Source organism: Phascolarctos cinereus, unplaced genomic scaffold (assembly GCF_003287225.1).
Source record: "Phascolarctos cinereus isolate Bilbo 61053 unplaced genomic scaffold, phaCin_HiC Scaffold_5;HRSCAF=322, whole genome shotgun sequence".
Lineage (NCBI taxonomy): Eukaryota > Metazoa > Chordata > Mammalia > Diprotodontia > Phascolarctidae > Phascolarctos > Phascolarctos cinereus.
In genome coordinates, this window is record NW_027555958.1 from 352,699,244 (window position 1) to 352,721,095 (window position 21,852).

Genomic DNA, 21,852 nt, shown 5'->3' on the forward strand with positions numbered 1-21,852 from the left:
CCATGCCCCTCTGCTCCCCTGCTAACTGATAGTTTTATTCACTCCAAGCATTTATTGAGTCCAGGCACTCCACTAGGGATCAAAACAAAATGAAACTCCCTGCTCTTATTCTACATTTGGTGATATCCATGTATTGACATCTGGCTTTGAATTGGATTATTTTTTATTTTATTGATTTTTTTTTCCCTAATGCATGGTGGCTACTGCTGTCTACACCAGTGGTGTCAGACTGTTACAGAAAGGGGTCTCCCCTGCATGTTGACTTAGAAAACTATAAATTAACATTATCTATGTTGTATTGTGTCTTTATTTTGTTGAGTATTTCCCAGTTAGATTTTAATCTGGTTTGGGAGCATTGGGTAGTTTTGCTGGCTGGCTAGGTTTGACTCCCCAGTCTACACCATAGAATATCTTAGAGTTCCCAAGTTAGTCTGGGAATGAAGCTGCTGTTCTTGCTCAGGAGATGTCGGAGTGTAGAGGGGTCCATTTCCCATCATGGCAGGAGCCACTTTGACCTTCAGATATGTTACTGAGGGTCCTTCATGCACTTGTGCAGGAGTGAAGGGTAGAATTACATAAATAACATTGCCCTTCGTCCCCAAAATAGAAGCTGATCCCATGCTTTCATTTGCTCTGGGAGTAAGACAGTGGCAGTGATGTATATTCAGTGATTTGATACTTTAGCAAGATCCTTTAGTTTTCTATCCCACTAACAGGCTACTATGTTGCTTAGCAAAGAAGCTTAGGGGACTGGACCTAAGTACCCCAAAACTTATCTAACAGAAGAGTCAGAAAATGTCAATGCTAGATGAATATATGGATATACATGTATGTTCGTATATATCCATAAGAATACATTTTATATTTGTACACACGTGTGTGCGCGCGCGTACACACACACACACACACACACACACACACACACACACACACACACACACACAGAAAAACACACACCCAGTATATGGATAGAGGGACCACCTTGGTGGGTATTTGTTTTTTCTCTCTGCACACCCATCCTTTTTAGCCAAGGAATGGAGCCTTAGTGTTGTCCTGGACTCTTCACTCTCCCACACTTCATATCCCCTCGCTTATCAGATGTTGCCATTTTACCTCCAATATTTCACACTCTTCCTGCACTTTACTCACAGTTCCCACCCTTAATCACTTCTCACGTGAGAGCCTCCTAATTGGCTTCCCTACCTCCCCTCTCCAGTCATCCTTTGTCATACTAGTGTCAGTGGGATTTTTCCTGAATTACAGGTGACTTCCTCCTCAATAAATTCCAGTGGCTTCTTGTTGCCTCTAGAATCCAATATAGACTGAACTGAGGTTCAGCCACTAAAGCCTTTCAGAATGTAGCCCCAGTCTACCTTTCCAACTTTATTTTACGTTACTCTCTCTCTCACACTGCTGTCTATGCAAACTCTCCACTTTGCTTCCTTAAACCAGACATTCCCATCTCCTGAACACGCCTTTTCACTAGCCCTCTCTTCATGTACAGAATGCACTCCCACTTCAGCTGCACCGCTTAGGAAGGATCCTGTGTTTACTTTAAAATTCATTTCAAGCTTCACTTTCCACATGAAGCTTTTCCTGGTTCCCCCAGCTTTTAGTGACCTTACTCCTAAAAAAGTTTTCATTGTATATGTTTGTGTATAGACTGTCTCCCCGATAGGATGTAAGCTCCTTGAGGGCAGAAATGGTTTCATTTTTGTCTTCTATCCCTAATGCTTAGCACAGTGCCTGAAATAGGTGCTTAATAAATGCTTATTAATTGTCCACATCTTTCCAACTCGTAGTAGACTGTTGCATTTTTCTCTCTTCTCAACCTTCTCCATAGTTCTCTGACTGTTGGGTTTGTTTGTTCCTTTTCTCACTGAAGATATTAGACAGAGTAGCCGATGGGATGGCTTTTGGAGCGCTTCTCCCCTGTGAGGAGTGCAAAGGACAGTTTGTCTTCAAGAGTGATGCATACTATTGCACTGGAGACATTACTGCCTGGACCAAGTGCGTTGCCAAGACACAGACTCCCAGCCGGCAGGAGTGGATCATCCCCAAAGTAAGTGGGCAGACTCAGCTTTTGAGGGCTGGAGAGGACTCATGAGCTTGCTCCTTAGCCCCCTGCTACTGAGGCCACTGGACAACAGGTCCAGTATCTTCTGTATGAGTGTGTGTGTGTGTGTGTGTGTGTGTGTGTGTGTGTGTATGTGTGTGTGTGTATGTATGTATGTATGTATGTATGATCATCTTTTTTTACATCACCTTTATTTCCCAAATTATCCCTCCCCCTGCATTACCCAGAATAAATTACAAAGAGGGAACAAAGCAATTCAGCAAAACTAACCACGTATCAACCATATCTGACGGTGTATAGAGCACCCCAGAAGCCTTAGTGTCACTTTCAGCTTTAATAGTCTCCTGTCTTTTCGAAGAGGGGAGGAATTTGCCTTTGCATCTCTCTTTTCAGGAGCCAAGCTTGAGCTACACTTTTTCAGTCTTTTCAACAGTTAGCTATTTTCTAAACTTACATGGATCTCAGGCCCGTGTTTGTATATATGAAACATTGTATGCTTGCCTCCCGAACCTTCCTTTGAGAATAGTTAATTGCCTTTTGTTGTTCAGTCATGTCCCAGTCTTCATGATTCCATGGACCATGGGGTTTTCTTGGCAAAGATACTAAAATGGTTTGCCATTTCCTTCTCCGGTTCTTAATACAGGTGTGGTTTGAGTGACTTGCCCAGGTCAGATTTGAGCTCTAGTGTTTCTGACTCCAGGTCCAGTGGTCTTACCCACTGTGCCACCTAGCTGCCTTCATTTAACTGCCTAGTCTTATTTATAGTGTAGGCCAAACTACAGTGATCAAGAAGTTTTTTTCAAAAAGCTTTCTTTTTTTAATGTAGAACTATTAGAAAATTACTGCTTAATTCCTGGGATAAAGGTTGAATAAATTTGGAAACTGCCCATTTTTTTTCCCTTTTCATTTTGTTTTTCAGTTAACAAGCATTTATTTTCTTTTCCTCACATCTTCTACTCTTATTGGGGAGTGGAGGGGAAACCAGGAAAAACAAAACCCTACTAATATGTATTGTCAAGCAAAACAGATTGCCACGTTGGCCATATGCCTGTCTCATTCTGCCTCTTGAGTCCATCTCTGTTTGAGGGTCATCATCAGTCCTCTGTAGCAAAGAAAAAAATGTTAATGCTCTACTCTGCATGTATGGTTTCAAATGTACCAGAAAGAAGTTATTTTAAATCACTATCAAGCATTTTTATCTTGAAGAGAGAGATATCCAAACTGGCGTAGTTCTCCTACTTTTCCCCATGCCCTCCACTATGACTCTGCCTCAACACAATTTTAGGTAACAATTACAGGAATCTTGAACCAGGAAAATATTAAAATACATGAAAATGCAGTTTGGGTTAATTAACATTGCAGAATTGTCCTGGACCACTCCCTGACAAGGGTTTGTGGGACAGCAATAGAGAGAGTCTTTTCTGAGTTGGAGCTGCAGGGGTGCCTCCATTTTCTTGGAATAGAGGACATTTGATTGGATCCTTTCGGGGTAGAGAAGGCAGTGATGTGAATAAGACCAGAGTTATTCTTTGTTCAAAGGTTGGTTACCACCTTTAACCATTTCCCTGAGAAAAACTTTTTTGACCTTGATTGCCAGTCACACCTACCTTTACCGGCCTTGTCCCTGGAGACCGGAAAGGGCTTTAGAAAAGAAATATTATTTCTTAATACTTACAGTTTTAACAAAATGGAGGTTTTAAACGTTTCTGTATCTGGAATCAGGGTTGGTCATTGTATTGATCCGAGTTCTTGTTTGTATTTACAGTGTTGTCATCATGTAAGTTATTCACGTTTTGTTCACTCCACTCTGCATCAGTTCATACAAGTCATCATTTCTTGTGGCACAATAGTATTCTGTTATATTCCCATACCATAATTTATTCAGTTATTCCTCAGTAGATGGGCACCCCCTTTTTTTCTATTGCTTTCCCCTCACAAAAAAAGAACTGCTATAAATATTTATGCGTACTTGGGTCCTTTTCTTCTTTCTGGTAGTTAGTGACTTTGCGGGGCATGGCTCCAAATTGTTTTGCAGAATGACTGGACCAATTCACAGCTCTCCCAACACTGCATTAATGTGCTTGTTTTCCTGCAACTCCTTCAGCATTTGTCATGGAAACTAACAGTTTGAAATATGGCAGTAACTTGGGGGAAGACATGGGATACTGCCTTGTTCAGTTGACACACAGATGAAAGGAATAGCTAAAGCTTAGCATGGTGCCTGGCACATAGTAGGCTCTTAATACATATTTATTGAATTATTGCCCGGTATGACTAAATAAATTCAAAAAGGAAATTATGAAATTTAGGGGTCAGTATAAAGTTGCATTTGAGTTTAAAAATAACTGTACAAGTGCAGGAATGGAGAGACAAACCTTAATTTGTACCAAGAAAACTTGGGGTTAATGAGCTTACTATGAATCAACAAGGCCATGATGAGTAGAAAGCAAGCTTAAAATCTGCATTGAGAATAATAACTGCTTTTAACATGTGTAAAATGCTTCACAGAATGTTATTTCATCTGATCTGCACAGCAACCCCGTGAAAGAGGTACCACAGGCATTATTATCTCTATTTTAGTTTAGTTGAAGTGACTTTTCTGTGGTTGCCCCTATCAATTTACGTTGATAGAGAGAATTTCCTCTCTGGAAATTCCCCTACTATAAAGGCTTCAGTGAGACACGTCTCACCTGAGAAGCAGCCCACCTAAGTTGGCAAGATTCCTCACCAGAAGGTTTTTTTTGTTTGTTTTGTTTTTGTTTGTTTTTGGTGAGGCAATTGGGGTTAAGTGACTTGCCCAGGGTCACACAGCTACTAAGTGTGAAGTATCTGGTCTGAGACCAGATTTGAACTCAGGTCCTCCTGACTCCAGTGCCATTGTTCTGTCCACTACAACACCTAGCTTTCCCTCTCGCCAGAAGGTTGATGAATGTTTGGCCACCACAATTTACAAAGGCTAGTTTAAGGTACAGAGAGGTTGTGACCTGCTTTGATGGAGAGGACACATACAATGATAAAGTTACAGAACTTTATAATATATGTGTGATAAATGCTTAGGCAGATAGATGGCACAGTGGATAGAGGAGCCTGGAGTCAGGAAGACCCCAGTTCAAAGCCAGCCTTTGACACTAACTCTGTGACCCTGGACAAGTCATTTAACCCTGTTTACTTCAGTTTCCTCATCTGTAAAAATCATCTGGAAAAGGAAATGGCAAACCACTCCAGTATCTGCCCAAGAAAACCCCACATGGGGTCATAAAGAGTCAGACATGACTGAAATGACTAGACGACAACAAAAAGATAAGTGCTTAGAACAAAGGAAGGTACCGTCACTCTCCCATACTCTGAGTTGGTCAGACCACATCGTATTGAGCTCTGGACACCAGGTTTTAAGACATAAATCAAAAAGTCACCTAGGTGGTGGTCTCCACGCATGTTAGGGGACCAAAACTAGGATAGACTAAGTGATAGCTACCTAGGGTACCAAAGGTCACCAGAAAGTGTCAGGTGCAAGATTTGAGCTCAGGTTCTCTGACCCTACAGCCCTTTGTATGATGCTGCCTCCTATCATTGTACTGACTGGGGTTTTTCTGAGCAAAGACTACTTTTTTTTTTTAACATAAAGATTATAGTAATAATTTAGTGAAATAAGTCTGCTCCATCATGTTTTGCTATACATTGTTACCCTCCCAAGACAAAAGCCCGCATAAAAAAGATATATTCAGACATCAACAATACCTAAATGTTTCTAAGCTTTTCAGGGTGGTGCTGGCTTCTGACCTCCTTAAACTTCTGTTCCGTAGGAGTTCCGGGAAATCTCTTACCTCAGAAAATTTAAGTGCAAAAAGCAGGACCGAGTGTTCCCCCCAGAAGCTAATGCCCCAGCTTCAAAACCACTCCCCTCATCAGTGGCAACCCCTCCCACCGTGAACTCCTCAGCCCTACCAGGTGAGTGGCTAGGGATCTAGGACGGCCCTCTTGAGGCTCTTCTCCGGAGGCCCAGCAAATCAGCCTGGTTTAGCCACCTGCAAATTCCTTTACTATTTTTTTTAAGTCTTACTGTTTTGTTTTTTTCATTTGCAGCAGCTGGAAAGGAGCTGAGGGCGAGGCTGTATATAAGGTGTATGTTGGCCCAAAGCAGGGGGCCTTGTCACCTTTGACTTAGTTCATGAGGAGCATTGTTCTTCTGGGACCTCTGGAGAGGTCTTTCTGCTTCTTCTCTTGCTTCTCGGGATATGACAGTGCTAACTCCCTTACCCCCGCCCCCTTTCTAAGAGGTATCAGAAGACCATGGGAAGCTTTTTTATTGTCCTTCAGATAGAATGTCAGCTCCATGAGGGCAGTGTTGTCACTTTGTGCACACATCAAGTGTTTAATAAGTGCTTGTTGATTGGTTTTTGGATTTTGGAGACCCTGTGGTGCCTCCTAAAGCCTTTGGTTTATGTACTTTTGAGTCCAAAGTGTCCTACTGACCTTTTTGGGAAAACGGGGTACTATGTTAACCCTTGGTCTTTTTGTCAGGGAGGGTCTTCTGAGCCCCAGGGATTCTTTGGGGGGGATGCATAAGCTGTTATGGCCAAGTTGGTTACTTATTGGTGTTGATGAGAGACTCCAGAACATTGCCAGTGATTAGAAGACTGATCTGGCCCTTCCTCTGTCCCCACCGTGCCAGGTGAGGTCAAGTGGAGCCATTTCTTCTAGACTGACAGTTGCTTTGTCTACTTGGTGGATATTGGGGGTTTGGTCTCTGGTTGATTAGAGCACCATGTTGGTGGGGCTTATCTGCCTGGGCCTGCCTCCACAGTGTGATGATATTTTTGAAAGTGCTTTGCAAACCGTAAAGCACTATACAGGTGCTGGCTATTCTTTCCATTACCATCTTCCTCATCATTATTAATGATTTTTTCCTGGAGACCAGTGTTGCCAATTCCAGAAGTACTTAATCTCCTTTTAACCAGACACCCCTATCCCAGCCTGTACCAGATCTCCCCTCATCCTCTTGCTGGGCCTCTCCCCCCTTCTCACCATGCACGCCTCCCCCAGCACGGAGCCTGTGGACAGAACTTGGAAGCCCAAGTCCCCATGGCCTCTCTCTGGCTCTTTTCTCGGAGCTGGGAATCCCTTAATCAGGCAGCGTCTGTTTTCTTACTGTGACTTAACTCTTTTCAACTGGAATCTTTTCTTTCCCCAGACTCTTAGCTCTAATGAAGGGGGTGGTGTTTGTGGCCTGCACAAAGCTGGGTTGGTAACCAGTCTAGTTTAGTGTGAGGCTCCCTCTATTTTCCACAGTGTCTGATTTCTCTCCCATCCCTCCCCCACAGTCTGACTCCCCTGAGCAGTTGTGGTGTCATCTCTGCTTAATAGTTGTGTTTCTTTCCATCATAGACAAGCCATTGTCCAGCATGAAGATTCTGACTCTGGGGAAGCTCTCCAGAAACAAGGATGAAATGAAAGCCGCAATAGAAGAACTTGGGGGGAAGCTGACGGGGACAGCTAACAAAGCTTCCCTCTGCATTAGTACAAAAAGTGAGTTTGTCTTTGTGATTGTACTGTATTTCTAGAGCTCATGGAACCCTGGTCTTGAGAAGGGGGAGCTTTTACCAAAGCATTGTGTGTTTATGATGCACCATTTTGGGCCACACAGGGCTAGGTTCTACAGAAAAAGTGAGCCTTGGTCCTGCTTTTATTTTAGAGAGCTGACGGTCTAATTAGAAAACTAAAACTAAGGTAGTGAAACAATTGCAGAACAAAGAGGCAGGCCTCACCTTTCTCCATCTTCAGGGCCTGATAGCCAAGGCACTGTGACATTGCTCAACAGCATTGGGGTTCCCTGGGTGAGAAGAATCCTCTCCCCTCCTCACATCGTCCCCTTGAAATTGTTCCTTTTCATGTTTTACCTAGAGAGGTAATTGAGTGAGCCCAAGTAAGTGAAGAACCACAGGTTAAGTGGCAGGAGGGAAACCATATGACTGGTGTTCATGCATATCATTCCCTGAGTGTGCCAGCATGGCTTTGGGAGCTGTGTGGGTGAATTTGCTGTTTCATAGGCTTAAATATTTAGTCTGGAGTTATTTGTTTCTTTTCCCCAGATGCAAGCCATGTGGGAAATCAGGTTGTGTATACTTACTGCCTGGTCCAAGGAATTGCATTATCTGAAGTTTAAACGTAAAAAATATCATATGACTTTAAAATAACTACTTTTCTATAAATGGATGGAAGGGCTAAGCCAAAATGTGTACAGGGGGCCTGTGTAAAGCAAGAGCACAAGATTTTGACCTTTTCACTAGTTCCTAGTCACCTACGTTAATAGGAAGACAGGTATGGATTTGGACACAGAAAGTAGACAGGTGACAAATTGAAATTCTGAATCTTCCCTCTAAATCACTTCTTCAGTGATTATTTTGCTTCCTTTGTTTAATGCTGAGATGGACAAAGAACAGGTAAGAGCTAGAAGAGGACAAAGTGACATAGCTGATTCACGACCTGTCTTTCCCAATATTCCAGGGGATTAATGAAGTAAGAATCAGCTTCTCCCTCTGCCCCAGCTCTCACTCTCTGGGGTGTCTTTGGTAGTCTGGTCTAAAGCCTCTTAGTCTGGTTTGGGAAGTCTTTTTGGGTTTTTTTTTATGTAAAATTTTTAACACTGCTTTTAAATGCATGAAATAAAATCCATAGGATTACAAAGGAAGCTATTTCTATTAAACATAGTTATCAAAAATATTTTTAAAAATAAGTTTGTGAACCCTAATTTAACAGTACCTGCTAAGATTTTGTTTAAATTCATTAAATGCCAGGGCAGCTAGGTGGTGCGGTGGATAGAGCACTAGCCCTGGAGTCAGGAGAACCTGAGTTCAAATTCAGCCTCAGACATTTGACATTTACTAGCTGTGTGACCCTGGACAAGTCATTTAACCCAGTTGCCTAGCCCCCCAAAAAAATTTAAGAAAAAAATAAACTCATTAAATTCTTAGTATGTATTATAGAATCATAAATGTAAAGCTGGAAGTGAACTCTGAGGCCATCTGATTTGACTCTCATTTTACAGATGATGAAACTGAGGCCTAGAAAGATCAAATGATTTGTCCAAGGTCTTACATTGTCATTCATTTTTTAGTGTATCTGTCTCATCTCCTCTTAGGAGGAGGGACCATCTTTTACACATTATTCCCTCCATTCTCCGTGATGCCTCGAATGGTGTCTTGCCCACAGTTAGGTGTTCAGTGAACATTTGATGATACAAAGTGAACTTATTAAATTAGAAAAATAATTTAGGTGTTACTATAGTAATAAAAGTATTGAAGGAAAGGAAAGGAGTATAGGCGGGAGAAAGAGATTGAGATTTTTTAAAAGGGAGGGGGGCTAAGAACCACCCCCCTCATTTTACAGTTTTCTAATTGGGCCCTAGGGAGATTGATTTGTTCAGGGTCACACAGGTAGGAAGCACCGGTGGCAGGATTTGAACTCTGGTCCTGATTCCAGCATCTATGCCCTTTCTGTAATACAGTGTTGTTCATATTTTCCTTGGAATAATGTACCTTTATCCAGTGTAGTTTTCAATTTTGATCTCAACTAGCTTCTTATCTGTTTGAACAGAGGAGGTTGAGAAGATGAGTAAGAAGATGGAAGAGGTCAAAGAAGCCAATGTGCGCGTGGTTTCAGAGGATTTCCTCCAGGATGTCTCTGCTTCCAGCAAGAGCCTCCAGGAGCTGCTCTCTCTGCACACCTTGTCCTCCTGGGGTGCTGAAGTGAAGAAAGAACCTGTTGAAGGGAAGCCAGGAGGGAAGTCAGGTGTCTCTTCTTCCAAGAAGAGCAAAGGTCAAGTCAAGGAGGAGGAAGGTGAGTTCAGAGAGAGGCTTCCTCAGGGTCCTGCCCCTACACTGGCTTAGCTTGGCTGTCCTGGTGTCTAGGACCATGGTGGCTGGGCCGCTCTACTGGCTTCTCAATTTATGCACATAATTGCGTAGGGTTTTCTTAGCCTTGGCCTAGTGCCACCCAGCTGGGTCAGGTACCAATCTGTCATCACATAATTTGAGAGTTGGAAGGTTCCTCAGCAGCCATACAGTCTAGCCCATACTAGAAAGCTATCCCCACTACAGCATACCCAACATGTGGTTGGCCAGCCTCTTGAAGACCTCCAGGAGTAAGAACTCACCACCACCTGGGGGTAGTCCACTCTGCTTTGGGGCGGCTTTCATTGTTAAAAAGTGGCATGGGATATAAAAAATTAAAGGGTTAAAGAGGATTGTACAAGGAGAAGGAGAAAGGGAGATGGAGAGGTAGCATGGGGTAAATTCCCTCACATAAAAGAGGGAAGAAAAAGCTTTTACCATGGAGGGGAAGGGGGGGGAGGTGAGAGGGAATGAATGCATCTTACTCTCATGGGATTTGGCTTAAGAAGGGAATAGCATACACACTCAATTGGGTATGGAAATTGATATCTTACCCTACAGGAAAGTAGGGGGGAAAGGGATAAGAGAGTAGGGGGATGATAGAAGGGAGGGCAGACTGAGGGATGGGGTAATCAGAAGCAAACACTTTTGAGGAGAGACCGGGTCAGAGGAGAGAATAGAATAAATGGGGGGTGGGATAGGATGAGGAGAAACCATTTTTTACAACATGCCTATTATGGAAGTATTTTGCATGACTACACGTGTGTAATCTGTGTGGAGTTGCTTGCTCTCTCAATAAGGGTGGGCAGACAGGGAGGAAGGGAGAGAATTTGGAGCCTACCGTTTTAAAAACAAATGTTAAAAATTTGTTTTCACATGCAAGTAGGAAATATATGCAGGCAGTGAGGTATAGAAATCTATCCTGCCTTACAGGAAAATAAAAAGGGGTGGGTGATAGAAGGGAGGGCAGATCAGGGGAAGGGGTATTCAGAATGCACACCATTTTGGGTGGGGGGAGGGGAGAGATGGGGGAGAACTTTTGGAACTCAAGATCTTGTGGAAGTGAATGTTGAAAAGTAAATAATTTTTTTAAGAAGTGGCATCAGGTCTGAATTTGCCACTATGCTGTATACTTTCCATTCATTGCTCCTGGCCTACCCTTTGTGGCCAAATAGAGCAAATCTAAAGCCTGCTGTCCTTTCATCCAGCCTGCTCATGTCCAGTGCCTCCTACAGTCCAGTTCCAGCGCCCTTCACAGTCTTGGTTGCTCTCCTCTGGACACTGTCCAGCTTATCCATACCCTTCTCAGGAATTTGTTTTCATGTTAATGATACTGCAGCTCATTTTTTAAAGAAGGTCAGGGAGGGTTCAGGCACTTCCTTTTCCTAAAGCAGCCCCTCACTCATTACCTTTCTGTTTTTCCTTTGCAGGGACCAACAAATCAGAAAAGAAAATGAAATTAACACTAAAAGGTGGAGCAGCTGTGGATCCTGATTCTGGTGAGTGAAACTTAGAGGGCAGCAGAGCAGTCTTAAAGGGTTTTGATGTAGTGTTTGAGGAAGGGAAAATCTAAAAAGATTGCCTGAGAAATTACTTACTCTTGCGAATATGTGGTTATCTAACATTGTCTTAATTTTCCTCTCCCACCCCTCAGTAAGCGTGTAGGATAGATCTTGAATTGTAAGTTGGTGTAATTGAATTTAGTCAGTATCTGAGCCCTTTAGAGTATCCTGCCTAGGATTCTCCCTCTTCTTTCTTGGAGTGCATCCTTAATCCTGCGTGGCAAAGGAAAAGTTTAGTGTAAGGGGAAGAGTTCTGCGATCTAAAGGAATTGGATTCAAATTCTGGGTCTCCCATGTACTATTCCTGTGGCCCTGGGCAAGTCACTTTCATGTTCTCTCGGTCCCTGTTTTGTTTCCTCCTGTATAAATTTGCAGGAGTGCGGGGTTGGATTACATGACATGGCCTTTGAGGTCCAGTCCAGCTCTGTATCTGTGATTATTTCAAAAACGGCGTCTACTTTGCCTCTTTGATCAGGGCTTGAGGACTCGGCTCATGTACTTGAGAAAAATGGAAAAATCTTCAGTGCCACCCTCGGCCTTGTGGACATTGTTAAAGGCACCAACTCGTATTATAAGCTGCAGCTCCTGGAGGATGATCGCGAAGTCAGGTGGGTTCTTGGGGCAGGAGTGGGCACGGGTTAGAGCAGTTTTTGGAGTGCTGGGTTCAGTGAATGTTTCACAGAAACAGAGTCTGAGAGTGGGAAGTGACATCAGTGGCCTCCACCTGAACCGAGAGTCCTTCTACAGTGTCTCCCAAGAAGTGGTCACCTGGCCTCGTCTTCACTAACCTACTCAACTTGGAGGCCGTTCTCAACAGTTAGGGAGTTTGTCCTTCTGTCAAGCCTGAACATTCCTCTCTGGAACATCTGTTCTTTGTTCCTAGTTCTGCTCCCTGGGCCCAAGCAGAACAATCTTTTCCATACGACAGAGCTTCAGAAATCCAAAGATGTCTGTTGTTCCCTTCCTGATTCCCCTTCTGGCTAAACAGCTACACTTCATTCAATGTATCCATACTCTTATCCTGTAGAATTCTTGTCCTTGAGTTCCAAAGAGGACCTCTCCCACATTTCTGGAGGCCTTCCTCTGCATATTAATATTAATTATGTGGGGCTGTCCATTGAATAATAACAGCCAGCATTTATATAATGCTGAAGGCTTGCAAAGCCTTTGCTTTGTAAGGTATGAACTTCATTTCATCCTCACACAACAACCCTAAAAGGTAAGTGCTGTTTTCACCCCCATTTTACAAATGCAGAAACTGAGGCAAATAGGGTTAAGTGACTTGCCCAGGGTCCCGCATCTAGTAAGAGTCCAAGGCCAAATTCGAATTCAGGTACTCCTGACTCCAGGCTCAGTCATTTATCTACTGTGGCACCTCTCACTACATGATTGTCCCACTTCCTTTTCCAATTTTGCATTTCTTGGATGAAATCCTCTATGATTTTTTTTCCAGTAATCATTGTTGGTTAATATTCCATAGCCTATTAAACTCACTTTGTCTCCTTTACCTTCTGGGTCACTGTAGATTAGATTCTTTGAAGATGGTGTTTTTTCTTTTATACCATCACCAGAATAATGTCAGTGTTGAAATGATGGGCTCAATAATTTGAAACTGTGGTCAAAGAGCTATAAATTTGTGCATACCAGTTGATCTAGCAATACTACTACTAGTACTACTATAGTGTGTGTGTGTGTGTGTGTGTGTGTGTAGACATATAGTATGTACAGAGACAAAGAGATCATAGAAAAGGGAAAAGGACCTGTGTATATAAAAATATAGCAGCTCTTTTCATGGTGCAGGAATTGGAAATTGAGGGGTTGCCCGTCAGTTGGGGAATGGCTGAAAAAGTTGTAGTGTATGAATGTGATGGAATACTATTGTGCTATAAAAAATGATGAACAGACAGATTTCAGAGAATCCTGGGAAGACTCACATGAACTGATGCTGAGTGGTGAGCAGAACCGGGAGAATATTGTATGCAGTAGCAACCACATTGTGCAATGACCAACTTTGATAGACTTAATTCTTTTCAGCGATATAAGGATCTAAAAAACCCCAAAAGACTCATGATGGAAAATGCTGTCCATATCCAGAAAAAGAAAAACAGATTCTGAATGCAGATCGAAGCATACTATTTTCACCTTGTTTTTGTTTTTTCTTTCTCTTGGTTTTTGCCTTTTGTTCTGATGATTCTTTCACAAAATGACTAATGTGGAATTATGTTTAATATGATTGTACGTGGATGGCCAATATCAGATTATTTGCCGTTTTGGGGGAGGAGTGAGAGAGAAAAAAGCTTGGAACTCAATATCATATAAAATGTAATGTTGAAAACTTTCCTTACGTGTAATTGCAAAAAAAAAAAAAACACCAATTTTTGAAAAGCAAAAAAGAAATGAAAATGATGAGCTCATCCTGCTTGATAGGTTACACAGCTCAGGGGTGAGCCCAGGTCTTCCGACCCCCAAATCTAATGTTCCACACCATCCCCACGAATGGTTTCTATAACCAAAATAATCTCTTCTTAAGAGGATAGGAGTTTTTTCCTCTCCTGCAGTTGTGAATCATAAGGATGATCCATGGGCCAGAAAGGACAAGAGTTAACAGGTTCCAAGTACAGCTGTTGGGGGCCAGGAGCAAACTGTATTAATGTGCCTCAGGTTCAACAGTCTAACTTTTTGTCCTCAGTTTTCTTGTTTGGGAGGAAGGGGATAAAGGTTTGGTGGCAGGTTGTATGTATCTGTATCTGCGTGTAATGGTGGGTAGCACAGATGATACAGGCTACTTTGGGGTGGGGTTGATGGGGGAGCTCTCCTAGTGGTCAAGAATGACATTTCTTAGAAGGCCTTAGGCCAGCCTGACACAAATGGAAGTTTAACTCCCTCGTGCTGTCTTCAGGCCAGCAGCCCACACTAAACACAGCTTACCACTGAGCTTGGATAGAGCATTTATGGGGGAGTAAAGAGCCTGTGAACTTTCCGAAACTTTTAATTGTCCTTGGGTTTTTTGTTGCTGCTGCTGTTTAGTATTAAAGTTTCTTTGGAAAGTCTTTTCCTCTCAGTAGAAAAACACGTAACTAAATTTCAGGCCTTTTGACCATTTTTGTCTCTCCCTGCTCCTTACTCCAGGTACTGGATATTTAGATCTTGGGGCCGAGTGGGCACTGTGATTGGCAGCAATAAACTAGAACAGATGTCATCCAGGGAAGATGCCATTGATCATTTTTTGAAGTTATATGAGGAGAAAACGGGCAACTCCTGGCATTCCAGCAATTTCATTAAATATCCCAAGAAGTTCTATCCCCTGGAGATTGACTACGGGCAGGTAATCTAACACCCTTCCATCAAAAATAGTATGCCCTTCCTACAACTAGTGAAGGAAGGTCTTTGCTTTAAAGTTTTATAGGAAGAGACATGGGAGGGAAAGAATGTAATACTTTAATAAATCATTGGAGAGACTGACATTCCCCCCCCCCCACTTTACCTATTAGAAGAAAGCAGCTTCCCAGTTCAAAGTCCAGATAGAGAACTAAGGAGTCTGTCTGCCAGATTCCCTGACTTAAATTAAATCTGATGCCGATCTCTGGTTCACAAGGCCTTAAAAGTGCTTTTGTTCTCTTGCTTTCCAACAAGAGAGGAAAGAAAATCTTAAATTGGTGTTTTGGATCTCTCTCTTAATAGAAGATTGGTTGAAGATTGAGTATTCTTCTGTACCTCTCCATTTCTACTGGAAAGCTCTTAGTATTTTTTAAGGGCTTTTTGTTTTTATTTAAACATGCGTGTCTTTTTTAAATCATTCATTAAAAACTCTTTCTTTTGGCTGTGTGACCTTGGACAAAGCCTCTCAGTACCTCCAAGCAATGAATACTCTGAGACTTTTCAAACTGCTAGTGCAATTACTCCTTACTATGACCCTAATTGGGTTGATGGGGTCCATATACCAATAGAATTGAATGTCTGATGAATGGGAGGGAAAGTCATTTGAGAATTGCAGGTCAGTACCATTAGGACCTTCTTAGACCTTTCTCTCCTTACCCCTTAATCATTTGTCCAAAACCTATAGTGATCATTACAGTGTAAATATTAGAATATAATGTCCTTGAAGTCCAGGATTATTTTTGCTAGTGTAGATAGATGTTACTGGTTTGCAGTTCCTAAAGCATTGAGGTCTGTTTCCTTCCCTGCTTTCTTATCTGATTCCTCCACCCCTCCCCCAGGATGAAGAGGCTGTGAAGAAGCTGACTGTCAGTGCCGGCACCAAGTCGAAACTCCCCAAACCAGTTCAGAACCTTATCAAGATGATCTTTGATGTGGAGAGTATGAAAAAGGCCATGGTGGAATTCGAGGTTGTTGCATGTTGTTAACTTTGGCCAGCCCATTTGTTGACAATGTTGGAGGTATAAGGGGCTGCCAGAGGTAGTGGACAGAATACAGGCCTTTCTTTACTTGGCTTCAAGGCCTGCCTCTAGTCCTTACTGTTCACTTTCCCTCCTAGTGTATGAGGCAGTTCTCACACTGTAGGGAAAGGTTTTGGTGAAGGGAGCTTCCTCCTCTGGAAGTTACCTCTACACTGAAATCACAGGTCCTTACTCAGTCCTGTATTAGTGAGCTGGTTATTCCTTATTTTAGGTAAAGAGCCTGAAGCAAAATGGAGCTTTCCTTACCTTGCCTGTGAACAGTAACTGAATCCTTTTTCTGTATATGCTAATGTATTTTCCCACAGAGGGCAGTTTTAATATGAAACTATGTTGATGACTGATGGTTTAAGCTGCTTGGAGACACACCTGAGTTCCTCAGTCCTTTCCTTCCCTTTTTACCCCATCTCTCTCTCCCTATTTCCCTTTCCTGTCCCCTTCTAGCCTTTTTCTTTCCTTCAGAAATAAAATATTACTCTTTCTGTGGATAAGTTTGTAAGGGAGAAATGCTTAGTCTATTAAAGAAAATCACAAGTCTAAATTGCAGATTAGATCAGCCTTGAGAATAGCCAGTCACACATTTGTTCCCTTCCCCCATCAAAAGAAATTGCAGTTTAGGCCAAGTGAATAATAGAAAAAATGGCTTTAATTTCTTTAGTGATGTGTCTTCCCAGTACACTGAACTGATTTGTATGTCATCTTATTGAAACGACCGTATTTACAAGATGGCATTGAAAGTGTTAGAGTAATTGCTCTCTTCCTGGCTCCCACCCTTTCCCCTCAAGTAGAAAGGAGGAGTCTGTCCTTGCTTCGAGATAGAAACTGATGTAACATTTGATGAAAGTTATTCTATGTCCTTTTCCGATGATAGTAACTTTTTTTTTGGACAGCCTGGAGACTTTTAGTAGCCCCTAAAGCAAATGATGAGTAGCAATATCCTTTTTTACAGAAGTCCTTAGGACTAGTTCTGTAAATTTGACGTTTATGGCCATATTCTTTGTTTCTGGTGGTAGACATCTTGTCAGACATAAGGGTCTTAGTATCTGTATCTCCATTCCAATTGGAAATTGAAATTGGAGGTGTGTCACTTAAGAGTTATTGGTATCATCCCCTAGCATTTTAGGGAAACCACTGCTAATGAAGTGAATCTCTCATCAGATTGACCTTCAGAAGATGCCACTGGGAAAGCTGAGCAAGAGGCAGATCCAGAATGCATATTCAATCCTCAGCGAGGTCCAGCAGGTAAGCATGAAGCAGGCTGCCATTGCACTCCACTGCACTCCCTCTCCTTTCATTCACCTTCATTCTCCAAGACATAGGAAGCATTTTATTGATCACTCAAGGCTTCAGTTGAGCCACACCCTTATAGAAGTCAGACTTTAATTTGGACCAGGAAGGGGGAAGTAGTAAGTAACTTTTTAACAACCTTCTCAGTTAATTTGTCTCAAGAAAGTTTAAGATGAAATTCAAGAGAAAGATAATCCTAAGAAATTTGGTAAACCTTTTTTTTTTTTTAGTTAAAAACTTTCTGGAGATTTTCATTTTCCCAGCCCATAAAAATGTTGGGTTTTTGCATGGGGTGTCCTTTTTTAAAGCTGCCATAAAAGACCTCCCATCATAGTCTTGACACCCTGCCCATCCTCAGCCCTAGATCCCTGGTACCATCCATCCTCTGTTCCTACTCCTGTGCTATCAAATACCATTGGAGGGAATCACATAACCACGACAACTAGATCAATTACAAATTTATGTTAGCTAATCTCAACCAGGCTCTCATGGCTACTCAAACCCTTTTATTTTCCTCTGTTGACTTTCTGTCACCATTCCAAATCATTCCAGAGCTTTTCTCTCCTTAGCCCACCCCATCCTCCCTCAGTTTATGATCTTGCCTTCTACTTTACTGAGAAAATGGCTACCATCCATCATGTATTCCTCCTGTTCTGCATCTTAAACTCCCCAATATATTCACCCATTCTTTTCTCCCTTGTGGAAGCCTCTGAGCGAAAGCTGTCCCTTCTCCTTGTCAAGGCCAACTGATATCTTACCTCTTAAACTTATCCCTCTTCTAGACTTCCCTTTTTCTGTTAAGGGCACAGCTACCTTCTAGTTTGTATCCACAGTCATCCGTGACTCATCCCTCTCCTCCACCTGCATGTCTACATTGCTCATATCTCACGCAGCCCCCTAGTTCAGGCTGTCATCACCCCTGGCCTCCTGTAATAATGCCAGTCTCTCCTCTCTCTGGTCCATCTTCATTACAGGCTAGATAATATATCCCTAAAACATAGAGCTGACCATATCACTCGCCCTGCTCCAAAAATTTAGTACATTTAGTTCTTCCTCTCAGCTTAGCATTTAAGACCCATGACAGTCTGACTCCCACCTACCTTTCCAGACTTGCCTAAATATTACTCCGCCTTCATGCTCTCTGCATTCAGCTGAACTGAACTACTTACTGGCTTCTCCATGAATGTGACATTCCGTCTTCCACCTCTTCATTCACACAAGCTGTCTCCATTCTCTCCCACCCACTACCCCTCACTCCTTAATTCCTGGGAAAGAACAAATTCACTCTTTATCTCTTGGAATCTTTGCTTTTCCTTCAAGGATCAATTTCAGATCTCCCGAGTTGTTACTGCTCTCTCTCTTCCTTTAAATTATCTTATGTTTAGCTATCTGTACATTTTATGTGTTCCAGGAGAGTGGAAGTTCCTCAAGGGCAGGCACTGTTTTCATTTTTTCATCTTTGTATCTCAGCACCTAGCATAGTGCCTTGCATGTGGTAAGTTCTTAGTAGGTGGCTGTTGAATTGAGCTGAACTAAAGGTGGAAAATACAGCTTGCAGTTAAGTCACAAACTCTGTATAAAACTTATCTCCTCTCTGGTGCCTGCTGTGAATGGGCCACACATAGCTTTTATTCTCACCCTTGTAAAGGGGAAAATATGCCTATCTCAGTGGATCCAGCCCCAGGAAAGGGCAGGGACATTTTAGGGAGATAAGATTCTGGTAATCTGGTGGAGAGGATTCACTGCAAGTTCATGTTTAGACCGGAGTGCTTCCTCTCAATGGTATCTTTCCTTAATGCTAAGGATAGTGCTGTCTTCCCATTGTGAGTCAGGGCAGGGAGTCACTGCCCACCACATCCCAGGTTCATTGAACCTTTGGCTGCCAGAGGGTCTCTTCCCCTGGTGACCCAGCTTTTATTCATTTAGCAAGACTTTGTACACATTCCACCAAACAGATCTCTGTCAGAGGACGGCCAGGTTGCAAGTGCAGTACAAGGCTTGCTTTAGACAACCAGTTACCTAAGTGAGAAGGTAAGCAGAGACTGAATAGAAGCTATTTAAAATGTACCTTCTGGGCATGTGAGAGCAGTGGATTTGGCTGTTTTTTTTCCCTAGAAACCAACTTTTACAAAAATGTCCAGTCCTCCATATTCATTAATAGTACTGTTAACACTTTCTCTCGAGTACTGGTTTTAAAAACAACCCAAATGTCCTCAGTAACACAGTATATGGAAGGTTAGTTTCTACATGGAGTCTTAGCTGCTTCCCATAATCATCATGCCCTCCACTTAGACCCGTCTGGGATAATATACTTTTATGTTATGTTCTTCCACTCGGGGAGGTAGAGAAATATGGCAGTGGGCGCTTAATAATCACCTCCCTTCCCCTTTCTCATTCTTAACTATGTGTTACCTCCCTTTCTGGTGTCTTGTCCTGCAGGTGGTGTCCCAGGGTGGCAGTGACTCTCAGATTCTGGACCTCTCCAATCGCTTCTATACTCTGATCCCCCATGACTTTGGAATGAAGAAGCCCCCACTCCTGAACAACATTGATTGTGTGCAGGTAAGGAAGAAAAATCCTGGGCAGGCAGGGTGGAGAAGGCTGCCAACCCATAGTCCTTGGCACCCTCCTCCCCTACCTCCCAACACCCATCACCTCTTCTCAAGTATCACTGCAGAGACATCTTAGCACTTAGATAAATGCTTTCTGAAATAAGATGTAGATGGAGTTACTTACTGGCACATCAGACTCCACCTACTCATAAAGAATTGGCTGAAGGGAGAGTTAAACTTGTCTGGCTCTCTTGCCTTCCAAGACTGATCTTCAAAAAAAAACAGTATATCTTAGGTATATGGCATGTGAATGAATCGTACCCACTAGAGACCAGAAATCACAGGTAGAGGAAAAGATATTTCTTTCTTCCTCCATCTCTTTTGCCTAGCAGTAATGTGGAAAACATTCCCTCCAAGTAGAAGGGCAGCCAATCAGCAAGCATTTATTAAGCATCAACTGTGCCAGAGTCTGAGCAAAGCCTTAAGTGCCTACTGTGTGCCAGGAATTGGCAAGGAGCTTGTTGAAATCACCTTCTGATTGTTCTCCCTGCCTCAACTTTCTCCTCTTCAATCTGTTTACTGCTGGGATGCCAAAGTGATTTTATTAATGCCTAGATCTGACCATGTCGCACACACCCATACTAAATGAACCCCAGTGGCTCCCTGTTAGTTCCAGGATCAAATAGAAAAACTTATTAGGCATCTCAAGCTCTTCATAATCTGGCTCCTTCCTACCTTGCCAGTCATCTTACCCCCTTTATTCCCTTAATACATGCTACAGTCCATCAATGCTGGCCTGCTTAACATTTTTTGCACAAGACTCTTATTTCTCATCTCCATGCCTTTGCATTCGGCTGTGCCCCATTCTGCAAATGCTTTCCCTCCTCACCCCTGCCTCTTAGCTTCCCTTGTTTTCATCAAATTTAGCTCCAATCCCACTGGACTCCCCAGCTGCTAGTGCATTCCCTTCTGAGATTACTTTCTGTCCACTCTGTATAAATCTTATATAAACCTATCTGTATGCCTGCTGTCTCCCACTTAGAATGTAAGCCTGTGGAAGGCAAGAACTATTTTCACCCTTCTTGGTATCCCTGGCACTTCACAGTGCCTGGCACAGAGTGAACTCAAGTAAGTTAATCCTTGCTGACTGACTTGAATGACCAGAATTAGTCACGTTAGTGGTGACCCCTTTTTTTAGTTCTCCTTCCCCATCTTCTTATACCATCAAGGTATGTAGCATTTTCCCTTGGGGAGTTGTAGCATACTGTTTTCTGTGCAGGACAAGGTCAGACCCTAAGTTATCTTCCACACCTATTAAGGTTTGGATGGAAACTCAGCATCTGACCCATTTTTGATTCTCCAGGCCAAAGTAGAGATGCTAGACAACCTACTGGACATTGAAGTGGCCTATAGTCTACTCCGTGGTGGGTCTGAAGATGGCAGCAAGGATCCCATTGATGTTAACTATGAGAAGCTTAAAACTGATATTAAGGTAACAGGTATCTCTTTCTTTTGCTAAAGGGACTGGACGTTTGACTATATCATAACCTAGCCTGTCTCAGCAGTTGGAAAAATAGTTTCTCTTTACAGATTCAGCTCCCAAGCCATAATTAACCTTTAGAGAAACCTGGAGTCCAGATCCGTGAATAGATTTCATAGGGTTTGTGAACTTAGGAGGGAAGAAGTGTCTGTATTTTCACTAACCTATAAAGGAAACTTAGCATTTTCTTCAGTTTATTTAATAAAAACATTATTTTGAGAAAGGGTCCATAAGCTTCACCAGGCTATCAAAGGGGCCCATGACCCCCAGAATGTCCTGATTTAGAGGGATCTTTAAGGTGCTAGCTATTTCAAGGAAATTTTTTGCTTTATTTGGTCCAGAGTAACAGTTATAAGTCTTTTTGTCTTTTTTAATTTGGTCTCCCTATCTTATCCAGTTTAGAACTGCAACAGATACTTAGGGCCACATAGGCACAACTGAGTAGTTGATTCAACTGCCTCCATCTCTGACTTGGATTGACCCACACCATCCCCTGGTACGTGGCAGCCCCAGTCTCACCATGTTGGTGC

At 42.5% G+C, this 21,852-nt stretch overlaps 1 protein-coding gene across 2 annotated transcripts in view; it reads left to right on the plus strand.

Moving 5' to 3' along the window:
• The window catches only part of PARP1 (poly(ADP-ribose) polymerase 1), a 50,158-nt gene that overhangs the window by 20,951 nt on the left and 7,355 nt on the right, over positions 1-21,852 (plus strand). Inside the window, exons 7-17 of one of the 2 annotated variants that reach the window (XM_078156282.1) lie at positions 1,886-2,062; positions 5,881-6,025; positions 7,463-7,603; positions 9,671-9,865; positions 11,397-11,465; positions 12,004-12,136; positions 14,658-14,853; positions 15,746-15,874; positions 17,102-17,185; positions 19,670-19,792; positions 21,146-21,274. In XM_078156282.1, coding sequence (XP_078012408.1) covers positions 1,886-2,062; positions 5,881-6,025; positions 7,463-7,603; positions 9,671-9,865; positions 11,397-11,465; positions 12,004-12,136; positions 14,658-14,853; positions 15,746-15,874; positions 17,102-17,185; positions 19,670-19,792; positions 21,146-21,274 — 1,521 coding nt within the window. Of the gene's footprint in view, positions 1-1,885; positions 2,063-5,880; positions 6,026-7,462; positions 7,604-9,670; positions 9,914-11,396; positions 11,466-12,003; positions 12,137-14,657; positions 14,854-15,745; positions 15,875-17,101; positions 17,186-19,669; positions 19,793-21,145; positions 21,275-21,852 lie in introns of both variants that reach the window. The other variant, XM_020982140.2, reaches the window with a different exon arrangement.